The 13,205-nt window shown below is 59.0% G+C and overlaps 1 protein-coding gene across 4 annotated transcripts in view; it reads right to left on the reverse strand.

Annotated features, from left to right (window-relative positions):
- Positions 1–13,205, reverse strand: part of NBEAL2 (neurobeachin like 2) — a 34,297-nt gene extending 21,092 nt beyond the window's left edge. The window contains exons 1-10 of one of the 4 annotated variants that reach the window (XM_018066724.1): positions 12,938–13,198; positions 4,074–4,162; positions 3,869–3,997; positions 3,686–3,767; positions 3,479–3,603; positions 3,228–3,310; positions 1,406–1,491; positions 1,031–1,313; positions 771–877; positions 232–312 (exon numbers count right to left, since the gene is read on the reverse strand). In XM_018066724.1, the coding sequence (XP_017922213.1) occupies positions 232–312; positions 771–877; positions 1,031–1,313; positions 1,406–1,491; positions 3,228–3,310; positions 3,479–3,603; positions 3,686–3,767; positions 3,869–3,997; positions 4,074–4,162; positions 12,938–12,988 (1,116 nt within the window). In that variant the 5' untranslated portion in view covers positions 12,989–13,198. Of the gene's footprint in view, positions 1–231; positions 313–770; positions 878–1,030; positions 1,314–1,405; positions 1,492–3,227; positions 3,311–3,478; positions 3,604–3,685; positions 3,768–3,868; positions 3,998–4,073; positions 4,163–8,805; positions 8,827–12,937 lie in introns of those variants that run through there. The other 3 variants (XM_018066725.1, XM_018066728.1, XM_018066727.1) reach the window with 3 other exon arrangements.

Raw genomic sequence — 13,205 nt, forward strand, 5'->3', positions numbered from 1 at the left:
CAGGACTAACACCAGGCAGGGCACAGATCCCTCCTGTGCGGCTCCTCGGGCTGGGGATCTGGAAGGCCGGTGAGAGCGCTTGGGGGACCCAGCCCCATCACTAGGCTCCACCAGGCCTCACACAGATCTGCTTGCTCCCCCTGCAAACTGCAGAAAGGCTCAGAGGGAGCCCCAAGGGGTACATGCCCAGGGACGTGCATGACTGAGGTGGTGTCGGCCTGAGGGTGGTACCTTCTGGACATCGGGCTCAGTCAGTAACCGGGTAGCCAGGTCACTGTCCCCCTCAGGGGGCGCCCGGGCCTGCAGGTACAGCTGTGGGGATGCAGGAGGGCATAAGGTGGAGGGGCAGAGGAGAGAAAAGATGAGGGAAGGGTGGAGTTAGAGCAGGACCTGGGGTGGCTGCCAGGGCTCCCCCAAAGGCAAGGACGCGCCCTGAGCCCCAGGCCAAGTGCCCCCCGGCACGAGAGCAGAGCAGGAAGCTGAGCCACCCACACCTGCCGAGGGGCAGGAGTAGACACTGCATCTGAAACAGCTGAGCTTTCCCTCCTGCCCGACACCTGGGACTGGGGAGAAGGGAAACGGGGGGCCAGGGCAGCTCCCATCCTTCTATGACACCCTCTTCCTATGGGGTCCAGAGCATCCTGACGCCAGGCCCTCCCACTGAAGAGCAAGCCACCCCACCAGCCCAGCCCATCCAGCCCGTTTGCTCAGCATCCACACGTGGTGCCCCCAGCCTCTGGTTCCAGGCCCCTGACCTGGGCCCCGCCCACCTTGCTGTTCTGGATGAGGCGAATCAGGTGTTCAAAGCAGTTGTTGCTGAGGAAGGTGGCCTGCAGCACTGGCCGGTCCTCACACGCCAGCATCATGGGGATGGCATCTGTGGAGGGGTCAAGGGTCAGCCCCGCCAAGCCTCTTGCCAGCAGCACCTCTGGTCAGCCTAAAACCTTTCTCCCATGCTGCCCAGGCCGGCCTTTCCATCACCCTTGGGGCTTCCCCTGCTAATGCCACCTCCCCGAGAGGCCATACACACCGAGCATGCTGACCCGCAGGGTGACATGGGCTTCTTCAGGGTCTGGGCTTGGCCCGGCTGGCCAGTCGGTATTAAGGACGCGGAAGTAGCCCTCCAGCAGGGCTCGGAGCTCTGGCCCCCGCGGGGGTGCGCGACTGGCATGCAAGACGTGTACGGCACCCACCAGCACCTCCAGGGCCAGCGGCACCAGGCGGGGGTCCTGGGCTGGCCTGTGGCCCCAGCCCCGCACCACACCCAGCAGGCCCTGCACAGAGCCGGCACTCACAGCCTTCTGCCCGTTCTCCTGCAGGTGTGGGCAGAGATGGGGAGTGGGTTCACCCAGCAGAGAGACCCCAAGACAGCCACTCCCTGGCCCACAGGCTCCTCCCAGCCTACCTTCCCTCCCGCAAGAACAGCTCCGAAGAGGTGGATGAGACGCAGTAGGAGCACAGAAGGCAAGCGGTCTGCATCTTGCAGGCTCTCTGGACGGGGGAGGGGGCAAGACAAGGTCAGCAAGCTTGCAGGGCTGTGGGTCCAGGGGCCACACAAGAGGTGGGTGCCCTGGGGTGGCTAGGCCACAGAACAGAGGCTGGGAGATCACGTCTCAGGGAGAAGACTGGTTCTGTGCTCGGAGCCTCTGAAGTATCGTGACTCTGTGCCAGGGTTTCTCAGGAGGACACAGCCCTTCTTTGGGGAGCTTGTAAGGGGCATGGCCCTGCCCTGAGAGCCTAGCCAGACCCCTGGATCCTTAATCCTGAAAGTCAGGACCCCAGGGTGAGCGCCCCCCATACACACTTCCCCACGGCAACCTAGGGTTTAGTTTCTTAGATGCAAATCTCCTGGTCCCTCTGCGCCGTGACGGTTGGAGCTTGCCGTGAGCAGCTCTGGGGGCCCTCAGTGTCTACTACACAGATGCCCCACACCCCATCCCCCACACCCGCACTGGGACTTCTAGGGGCTTTCACAGCGTCATCTCTGGGAGGCCCACCTGGCTCTGCTCCAGCCAAGCTGGACAGGATGCCAGGACATGAACTGAAACCCAGAGAGCAGAAAGGACCAGCTCTGGGTCACATGAGTGTGTCGGGGCTGGGGCCATGCAGGGCTGCCTTGACCGGTGGGATGGGGTGGGAGACTTCCCTAGGAACAGGACCATGGCTGGAGAGCAGAGAGTGAGGGGGGGCTGGAAAGGAAGGCTGTGGGGAGGAGAAGGATGGGGTTCTGACGGTGTCAGGCCCCCACAGAGGAATTCACAGCACAGAGAACAAAATCCTGCATGTATTAAGAAGAGTACTCAGGCTGTGGAACAGCAGAGCCAGGGAACTCCCCGGGGGCATCTCCCCTCTTGGAGGTATTGCCCCCACTCCAGACCCAAGCCCGCAGCTCCCTGGGGCAACCCAGAAACACTGAGATATTTTCTAGCCCAATACACCACCGCCTTCCCAAGCTGGCCTGCCCCTGTCCAGGCAGCACCCTGCCCTCGTAGTGGCTTAGTGCAAGTCGCTCAGTCATGTGCAACTCTTTGCGATCCCATGGACTGTAGCCTGCCAGGCTCCTCTGTCCAGGGGATTCTCCAGGCAAGAATACTGGAGTGGGTTGCCATTTCCTTCTCCAGGGGATCTTCCCGACCTAGAGATCGAACCCAGGTCTCCCACATTGCAGGCGGATTCCTTTACCATCTGAGCCACCAGGAAAGACCCTGCCCTAGGCCCATCTGAGATCCTGGCCAGTCTCCTTCCAATGAGAGGAGAGAGGAGACCCAGGGGCATAAGGTGCCCAGGGAGAACAGGTGCCTAGAGATGTCCTGAGGGGTTAGCAGGAAGGGGGGACACCTACTGTAGAGACTGTCATGCGGAAGTGAGGAGACTGGGTGGAGCTACAGGGACAAAAAGACTGGACCAGACAGTTTGAAAACGGTCCAGGCCAGAATGGGGTACAAGTCACTGGAGGGATCCAGGAGATAGGAGAGAAGCAGGAAAGCAAATCAATTCCCCCCCTCAGAAAAGACATTACTCATTTTGCGCAGACATGCCCTTCCTCTCCTCTCTGCCCGTAAACTCCGATTTCCCTATAGAGGCCCATTCACATTCCTTCTCCCAGCACCAAGCGCAGCCGCAGTAAGTGGGTCCTTACTGCATGTGCGATGGGGAAACCACAGGAAGGGGCTCAGGTTTGAGGGCGGGGCCAGATGGAGCGGAGTGGGATGGGGGTGGGGCCTGACCTTGGAAAAAGGCGCTGAATTCAGAGGGCAAAGCAGCTGGAGGGAACTTGTACTTGCTCTTCTCCTTGGCACTGATGACTTCCCTGGGGGGGCAGGGATGGGGTAGGGGCCAAGGTGAGGCCAGCGCTTCACTCCTCCTGGGTCATACCCCCGCAGGGGCCTGCACCCCGCCCCTTCCACCCCTGCACGTGGGCCACCCCAATCCTCTCCCCGGTCTTCTCTGGGTCCTCTGCCAGTGGGCCACCTCTCACCCCCTGTGCTGGCGCCGCCAGGTCTGGTATGGGTCGAAGAGGCCCTCACAGAGGAGTAGGGCATGCAGGGCTACGATCTCTAGCTGAGGCCCACGGTCCTCCTGCGGTGGTGGGGGTCCTTTCAGCTGTAGGCAGACGGAGAGGGTGGAAGGGTATTAGCTGCGCCGCGGCTACCACCTGCCACCCCCAGGGTAGAGGCCACCTCACCTCAGCCACCAACTGGGTCAGCAGCGCCAGCACCCGGGGCGCCAGCACCCGGCCCCAGCCCGCCTCTACGTTCTCAGGGTTCCTGATGAGTGAATGATGGGAGAGGTCCCAGTGATATGCCAGCCCCTACCCCGGGCCCCAGCTCCATGCCCTCCCACCGTGGAGAAGACAACAGGGACCCACCTACAGAGGATGATGAAGAGCTTGAGCAGCAGCAGGGCTTGTTCCAGGTCCCTGGCGTCCAGCTGCTCGGCCAGCACGTGCAGCACGTCCAGAGGGAGCAGCGGCACCTCGGCACCCACCTCCTCTGGCCTGCAGGGGGCAGGGAGGCGTCACTGGGCACCGAGGACCCCTCAGTCTCCCACCCCCTTAGGAGCTCCAGCCTCACCTGCGTGGCTCCAGAGAGGAGAGTGAGATGCTCTTCTCAAAGGCACCCACAAAGGCCTGCAGCCACTGCTGCAGGTAGCCCAGGTCCTTCTGCAAGGGAGGGCACAGGAGGGGCACAGTGGACAGAGGTGGCGAGTGAATGGGGGTGGAGAGAGATTGCAGGCAGAGCGGGAGGGGAGGTTGGGGGGTGGGGAGAGAAAGGGGGGGAAGACAGGAAGTGGAAGGTCAGCATCAGAGGACTGCCCGACATACTGACCAGTCCCAGGCACCCCCGTCTGCACTTCTTGGCCTCCCGGTCTCTGCTCCCACTTCCTAAACTCTTGGGGATCCAGGCAAGCCTGACACCAGCAGGGGAGGAGCTTAAGTGTGTACACGTCTAGAGTGTGGCTGTGGCCCACAAGGGTGCTGGGGCTACAGGTCTCCAACCCACTAGCCTCCCTGAATCCAAAGCTATGGGCTGGGCTCTCGTCTGCTACCTTCTCCCAGCTTCGCAGGCACCACCTCCAGGAAACCTTCCTGGACTGTACATCTCAGGATGCATGTGCACCATCGACCAGGCAGAGCCATGCACACACACCCCACCCACATGTGCAGGCGCAATGCCTGACCTCGCCCCAGGAACCTCCACCCACCCTGGCTGGTTACCTGGACCCCAGGTCCCAGAGCTGGTTCCATGGGCAAGAGCGACAGCGGCTGAGCCCAGGTCTGGGCGCCACCAGCCAGGGAAACTTTGGTGTGAACGGGAAATGTCCCCTCCCGCCCTGGCCCCTGGGGCAGGAAGCGCAGAGTCACGGTGGGGGAAGGGGGCCGCTTCCTCCCGGCAGACCGCAGGGATGTGGGGGGGCCTGGGGCACCCAAGGCCCAGCAAAAGAAGCTGCGAAGGACCCAGCCTAGCACTGGGGGTGGGGCCTGCAGCACAAAGGGGCGGGGTCACACTGCCCTGGGTGGAGTTTGTGGACAGAAACTAGTTGTATAGGCGTGAAGTCCGGCCTATCTAGGGACAGCCTGTGGTCCCTACTACAATAGTGCCCTTCATTCAGGGCACCCACAGCTCCCTGAGCAGGGTCTGAGGCCTCTGGCCCAGGAAATAATACTGGAGGACTCATCCATACCTTTGCCTTGCCCTCAGGCCAAGTCTTGTCTTGGCTCCCCATTGGCCCTGCAGGTCTCTTGCTTCGGGCACACAGGTAAGCCCCAGACAGCCCTGACCTCTAAGCTCCTCCCAGGGCATAGAGTGGGCGGTGGCCTGGAACTAAGCTCCTCCTTCCATCCTTCCACCTTCCCTCCTTCGACGCTGGCGTCATCTGGAGCTCCCATCTAACAGTAGGGCCCAGAAGGCAACTTTCTTTCCCAGGGGCAGAGGGGAAAGACAGGGACTAAAGTGGAGAAACTTTACAGGCCAGGGACTCATCACAGGCAATACCCCAAGACTGTTCCCCGGCTGCCAAGACCTCAACTCCAGGACCTGCACAACTATCTGCATGGACAGCTCATGTTTTGGCCACTTGTGGGCCTCACACCACAGGGCCAGGACTGAACGGGCCCCAGAGAAGAGAGCCTGACCTCAGCAGACTGGGCCAGGTCCCCCAGAAACTGTGGCAGAGCAGCCCTCCGCCCCATGGTTGAACCCTCTCATACATTTTGTCACAGAGCTGAAACCCAGGCAGCTCAGAGAGAGGGTGCGGCCACTGGGGTGCACACCACCAGGACTTTCTGCCGGTCAGTTCTCTTTGGTGACCTCGCCACCCTATGCTGCTGGCAGCCTCCCTGCTCACCTACCTCTGTCCATTCCATACCTCTCCTCTCCACAGACCAGCAAGGGCACCAGCATGCCCAGCCCTGAAAACACCAGAGCCGGCCAGGGCTCTCAAGACTATTTCTTCTGAACTCTTCCCATGGCAGATGGGAAAACGGGGGGCCCCTGAGGGGATGCCTCATGCACCACCACAGCTGCAGCTGTACCTCTAAGGATGCTAAAAGCCAGACCTATGTTCTCGGCCAGGCCCACTCACGGTGGCTAGAGTCAGTCAGCCGAGCTGACTACACAACTCACGACTCTGCCTGGGTGATCCCACAGATCCCAGTCTACCTGCAGAACTGTCCCAACACCATCCCGCCTTCTCCTCTAAACCACCCCTAGTCAAGCCACCGTCTCTTCCACCCAAAACATAAGTCTCTTTTGCCCACTGTAACTCTGATGAGCACCTATAAGCCACATGATCACGTCCTCCCTCCCTGGACCAAAGATAAAGGCTTAATTGCTAAGCCAGGCATCCTGGGTCCCTAGTCCAACCAGGGCCTGCTTCTCCAGCCTGTCTGGCCTTCATATCTGTGATGCACACTCTCCTGTGCAGGCCTCTGCTCCCCACCCAGGCCCTGGTGCCATTTGTGACTTGCGCTTGTGGTACTTGAGCAGGAATCCTTCACCCTCTTTATGTCCATCACCTCGATCAACCCTCCCAGACCTGGATGGGCCCCCTCAAACTCTGCACACCTCCTGCTTCCTGTCCCTAGAACCATATCCTTTGCCTGTCCGGTCTTGCAGACTTCCAACAGGTCCAGGCTGGGCTGGGTTCAGGGCTGAGGCAGTGCAGGCAGCAGCCTCGGTGGGTTCTGGAGGGGTCTCTGAAGCACAGGACTAGGCAGGGGAAGGGGTAACTGCCTGTCTTGACTCTGTGGGTCTCACCTCTTCACCCCTGGAGGCCTCAGCCTGGCCCTGACCCGGGTCCTATGACTTGAGGCTGCAGTGCTGGGGGACTGGGAAGCTGAGAGGAGCAGGGGCCTTGTGCATGGAGGCAGTGCCATGTGCAGAAGGTTCCAGAGCCTGAAAGAGGCAGCTGTGCTGCCTGGGCTCCCACACTCCTCTCAACGATCCGCCTCGCCGGCTCCTCCTTCCCACTCCAGCCCTGAACAGGAGCATGGGCAGGCCAGCCCACTCCCCACCCCACCTGCCTGGCCCAGGGTCCCAACCCTGCCCCTCCCGTCAGGAAGGTCAGTAGCAGCCACACTCCGCTCTGGGCCCTGCAGCGGGGAGAAAACTGTGGGTGTAGGGGAGGTCAGTTTCCCGGGGCGGGGGGTGGGGGACGGTTCTCAGAGTCACCCCTGTAGGGACCCCAATTTATGCCCCACCAACCTTGAGGACACTTGGTGCTGAGGGAGGGGAGCTCCCGAGGGCTGGCGAGACCCTGGATGGGCAGGGAACCACCACTTCCTCACAACTCTGAGCTAACCGGGAAGATAGGTGGGTGCGGCTGTCTGTCGGGGGCACAGGGACCACTGAGTGCCTGGCACCGTGCTGCCTGAGACCTGCCTGCCCTACCCCAAGCCTGAAAGCTGCCCTGTGTCCCAGGGCCCAGACTTTGCCCCAAATCCCCCATCACCATCAAACACAAAAGTTCCTTAAACAGCACCCAGCGCCCCCCAGGGCACATTGGCTACACCACTGTTGGGGCAGCCAGCCAGCCGCCCTACCACAGGCTCAGGGTATGTCCACTGCCGCCACCTCCAGCTGAAGCCCCACTGGCGTGGTGCCCACCTCACCGCCAGCCTCATGCGCCACATTCATGGTATTACTCACTGTTCCCAACCCCACAGGTCTGCATGTGTTTGGCTTTCCGCGTTTCCTCTGCCTGACCATTCCCTATCAGAGTCAGCACCTCCCGCAAGATGCAGCTCTCTCTGGAACTTCAGAGGTTGGGGGTCCCACACTGAATGTGGGTAAGGGCATGGATTCTGGAGTCCAGTCCCGATTCTTATACTTGGTAGCTTACTTAACAGTAATCTCTCAAAAGGGAACCCTCCTACACTATTGGTGGGAATGCAAATTGGTACAGGCACAATGGAGAACAGTAGGGAGGTTCCTTAAAAAACTAAAAATAGACCAATCATATGGCCCAGCAATCCCACTCCTGGGCATATATCTGGGAAAAAAAAAAACAAAAAAAAAACAACATTCTTTGAAAAAAATACATGCACCTCAGCGTTCACTGCACCACTGTTTACCATAGCCAAGATAGGGAAGCAACCTAAATGTCCATCAACAGAGGAAAAAATAAAGAAGATGTGGTACATATATACAATGGAATATTATGCAGCAATAAAAAGGAACAAAATAATGCTATTTACAACAACATTAATGGATCTAGAGATTGTCATACTAGAAGTCAGACAAAAAGACATATTATGTGATATCACTCATATGTGGAATCTAATTTTTAAAAAATTATATGGACGAACTTATTTAGAAAACAGAAACAGACTCACAGATTTAGAAATCAAATTTATGGTTACCAAAGGAAAAAGGTAGAGGCGAAGGATAAATTAGAAGGTTGGGATTAACACACACACACACACACACACACACACACACACATATATATAATAGATAATTATAAAGGAGTACTGTATAGCACAGGAAACTTTATTCAGTACTCTAAAATAACCTATATGAGAAAAGAATCTGGAAAAGAACAGACATATATACACATGTAACTGACTTTGCGACACACCTGAAACTAACGCAAACTGTAACGCAACTACACTCCAATACAAACAAAAATCTAAAAAACAAAAAAAACAAAACATTAACCTGTTTCAGCTGCCTCTTTAAAGATCATTGCTTTGTTTAACAGGTAAAGGCTTCCCGACCATACCCACCCGCATGTGCTAAGGTGAGTGGGCTCTGCCTCTCCAAGCCCTTGGCATTACAGCATCACTCTCTTCTCCCCACCCACCTCCATGAGTGACAGGTGAGTGGCAGACCTTGGGTCACTGGCTGAACCAAAGTCCGAAGGGCTACTCCCCAGCTGGGTTGTCCAGGCAAGTGGAATGGGAGGATCATGGTGGACCCTGGGTTAGTGTTAGGAGCAGGGTAGGGAGAGCAGACTGAGGCTCCACAGTGGTGATTCCTCCCAGGCAACACCCCTTCTCCTGGAACAGGCAAACAGAAATGGGATAAGGTGGGATGGAGCCCGATCAGGATGACCTCTTTCAGGCCTGGGCGTCTTCCCAGTCAGCATCAGGAGGGGGATGGCAATGTTAAGCTGAAAGTGGCTTTGGGCTACACCAGGAAGACTGGAGGTCAGACTCAGAGGACCTCAGGCCAAGGAATGAAACATGAAGATGGGGACTTCTCCAGGGCCAAGGCAAGTGAGACTAGTGGTTCAAGGGCCTAGGTGGCTGGGCCAGCCACTCCCCTTACCTGGGGAGGGGTTCTTGAAAGGCATGGACCTTCTGGTCTCCATAACACCCCTTAGGGCTTAACCTTCCCCTTGTCCTATCACTATGGAAACCAAGAATTTCCTTTCAGGGTCCCCATAGTAACCGACTTGTTTCCATGGGGACCCCACACTTCCACATCAGCTCCCCAGTTGCCATAACAACTCCAGTGATTACAGCCCCTCCCCCAACTCTGGGCTCTATGCTACTCTCCCCATTACCTCAGTCTCTCCCTCTTCAGTTGCCTCAGTAATGAAGGCAGGGAGGAGGAAACCCTGGTTGCCCCTATGAGGTATGGAAGGGGACTGGTGCGGCCAAGCAGCAAGGGGGTCCTTTTCCTCATCTCAAGAGGGTGAACTGAGGCATAAGAAGAAATATGGCCCAGCTAAGGTCCCAGAGGGAGCAGAGGGCCTGACTAGGTTCCCATGATGCATCAGGGCTCATCGCTCAGGGTGAGGGACCAGGAGGGGTGGGCAAAGCAAGGTCAGTTGGAGTTCTCACCTGACCTCCCTGGAGCCCCGTGTCCTCAATGACACAAATGGAGTTCAGCCTGGGCTTCACACCTGTACCCTCAACATCTGTCCTGACCTCTGGGCCCCCGAGTGCCCCTCAGCTCTCATGCACCCCAGTGCTCCCTTTCACTGGAGGGCTACCAAGCAACACCGCTGCTCCAGCTGCAAGGGGGCCTTGCATCTGCATATTTTGCATCACCTTTACACACCAATTGCAGCCTTTGGGTGCTGTCCCCAGCCCCCTTATCCTTGTGCCCACTTCCTAAGCCCTCACTAGGGAAGCCCTGCTGGGGGGTCCTCTGGGCGTGCTGCCACCCGTCCCTCTCACTCCTGACATCCTGCCTCTATTTCCCACGGCCATGTGCCTGATCCTCCCTGTCCTGCGCCCTCAGATCTCAAGGCCCAAACTCTGTCCTCTGGCACCACATCCCTGACAAGTCGCTGCTCTGGGGCCTAATGCCTCCATCCAGCTAATACCCAGGAAGCACCTACTAAATGTGAGGTGAAACCGTGGAGTAGCAAGCACAATGAGGGTGCAAACCAGGACATGCCTGGGCTGAGGTCCAGCTCGGTCGGGGTGGGGGGGACAGGGCGCAGGCCCACCTGAGTTCTGCCCATGGAGCCAGGCCTTTCCTGGGTAAAGGAACGCAGGGCAGAGGCTGGCTGGAGCTCTGCGGGACAACCTGCGTACGACCCTGCCTTGGTTTCCCCGCTAAGGCCCTGGGAGGCTCAGACTGAATGATGTCTAGGGCTCACTCTGGTCCTCCTTCAGGAGCCACCCACAGCCCCCTCACCCACTCGTGGCCCCCAGAGGTACGGGGTGAGGGGGGCTGAATCTAGGGTCTGTGAGGGGAAAGGAAGGGCAGAAACGGGGGTGCTCCCTGGGCGGGCCCAAACCCACAACTGGGGAAACAGGTTTACCAGCTGATGTCAGCTCTCACTGCTGAAGGGAGGGGTGAAAGTATTGGGGGACCTACTGGCTGGGTGGCTGGCCAGCTCAGGGTTTCTTAATAGCCTCTATCAGTTCAACCCCTTACCTATCTTCCACTCCCCTGAGCACATACACAATAGGTCCCTGCAGGGCTCTGACGCGGGCAGCCACCAACCACTCCAACCACTCCCTGGGAGCCCAGTGCAGAGGGTGGAGACCACGTTCCGGGAGCAGGAGCAGGACCAAGCCGGCAGGAAGGCCGTGCTGGGAGGCTGGCTGGAGCTTCCTCTCCCCAGGAAACCTGGCCCCTCCCGGCTCCGGGGTTCACACTCATATCCTGGATTTGTTTGCCTGGCCCCAGGCTGTCCCCTGCCTGCCCAGGCTTCCAAGGCTACAACCAGCTAGCCTGTGCCCCACACCTCCCCAGTGAGGTGAGGAGTGGGAGGCGGAGAAGGGACTCAGCACAGGTGAATGCTAAACACCTGAGAGGGACTGACTGCCTGCAGAGCTCAGCTAGAAGGGGCAGCAGGAGGCACCCGTGTTGGAGGTTTGGTTCTGGGGAACCAAGACACACCTTCCCCCAGAAGCGTGCCACCCTGCCTGAAGACCCACCATTAACAGCCCTCAGACTCATCACCTCGTTCAAGCCCTTCACCTGATCACAAGAGAAGAAACTCACGACCAAGAACCCGCCCAGGACCACGGGGACAATCAGAAGCGCAATTAACATCCGTCAGATGTATCACCTCATCCAAGCCCCCCTTCACCTGGTTACAACTGAAGGAAGTGAAGACCAAGAACCTGCCCGCAACCACGAGGGCAATGAGAAGCATAAGGGCCAGTGGCAAGTTTCCTACCAAAGCTTTTCTCCATCACAAGGACCAGTCTTTGGACATAGAGACAGAGAAGCCAGGGGAACAGGATCCAATGGAGCAGGGAAGCAGGAAGCTTCTCTGGCCAGGACCAGTCATACTGGCTACCCCAGTCATACTGGCTACCCCTCTGCAGAGTCCAGGCCACTCCAGGCCAGGACTGTGCCAAATTTACAGATATGGAAATGGAGCTCAGGGTGTAAACAGCATGCATGCCCTGAATCACACCAAAGATGGACTCTACTCTATTCACTGCCTCCTGCCAGATGCTTGGGTTTCTCACCACCCGAGCGGGCTCAAGAAGCTATGGCCTTTGTGGCCTGGATTCCTGGTCCCTGGGGCCCCAGACCTAGCCTGCAGTCCTGAGAGACAGTGGGCTAGCCTCTTCTCAGAGGGCTGGCTGATACGAGCATGAACTTCCCCCCAGTGCCCAGATCAGGAGCACACAATAGTCCATTGTGCCCAAGGTGCGCCTGAGCCAGGAGTGTGATGCCAGGCAGGTGCAGGGAGGAAAGTTGGTGCTGGGTGAAGGGCAGAGGGGTGTTGCCCTGGGTTCTCTCCTTGCTGTGGATACAGAAGGAAAGTGGGGCCCTATGTGTTCCATACAGTTTGGGGGACACCTGGGTTGCTCCCATCACCTTGAGGCCACTTAAGGTAGTCAATGAGGCAGGATGAGAATCTCAGGAGAAAATGGTATCCCTCCATCCCTTTCAAACATCCCTCCCACCTAGTCTGCATTCCCCGTCTCCACCCTCAGAATCCAGAGAAAATCTTTTCTTTGGGCTGGACCCCCAGTAACCCACACCCTCCTCCGCGCCCGGGGTTGGGATGGGGCCGGCTGGGGTCAGGAACTCATCACGGTCAGTTCGCTGCAGCGGATCTGATGAGTTGACCCAAGACCGAAGTAGTGACCTCCCACCAAGCCCATTGAGACCCGTAGACCAAGACTACCCAACTGGGCACAGCCGTCAGGAGGAGCAAGCCCAAATGCAAAGTAAGCCTCCCAACCTGCCCCCCCCCCCGCCGGGGCCTCAGTTTCCCCATGTGTAAAAGAGATAAAGGCCGGCTTGGTCCAGGCCCCTCTCCTCCGGCACAACCGATGCTACCCAGTCCGCACCCAAGAGGCTCCAGCGTGGCGCGCGCCCGCGAGGACAGACCCCAAGGTGTAAACGCCAGAGGCACCAGCGGGCCGGGGGCGCACACGTGCGTGCGGAGCCGGAGCAACCCCGGCTCGCGCGCAAATACGCGGCCCAGGTTGCGCCGAGCGCAGGTGCAGCAGGCGCCGGGCGCGCGGAGCTGGGGGCCCGGCGAGCGCGGGGCGGGGCGGGCTCACCTGCGCGTAGTAGAGCAGCCACAACTCGTAGAGCCGCTCCGAGGCGGCCATGGCCCGATCGGGCTCCGGCGCTGCTGCACGCCACCTGCCGCCACCGCCTCCTCCTCCGCGCCGCCCGCCGGTTGCCCTCGGCCAGGCCCATGGGCGGAGGGCGTCACTCCAGGGCGGAGCGGCCCGGTACTACTGGGGGAAGTAGTACTGGCCCCCGCCGCGCTCCTCCTCCCGGTCGGCCGCCGCCCGGCTTCCTGCACTTCGGCGGCTGCCACCG

Source organism: Capra hircus, chromosome 22 (assembly GCF_001704415.2).
Source record: "Capra hircus breed San Clemente chromosome 22, ASM170441v1, whole genome shotgun sequence".
NCBI lineage: Eukaryota > Metazoa > Chordata > Mammalia > Artiodactyla > Bovidae > Capra > Capra hircus.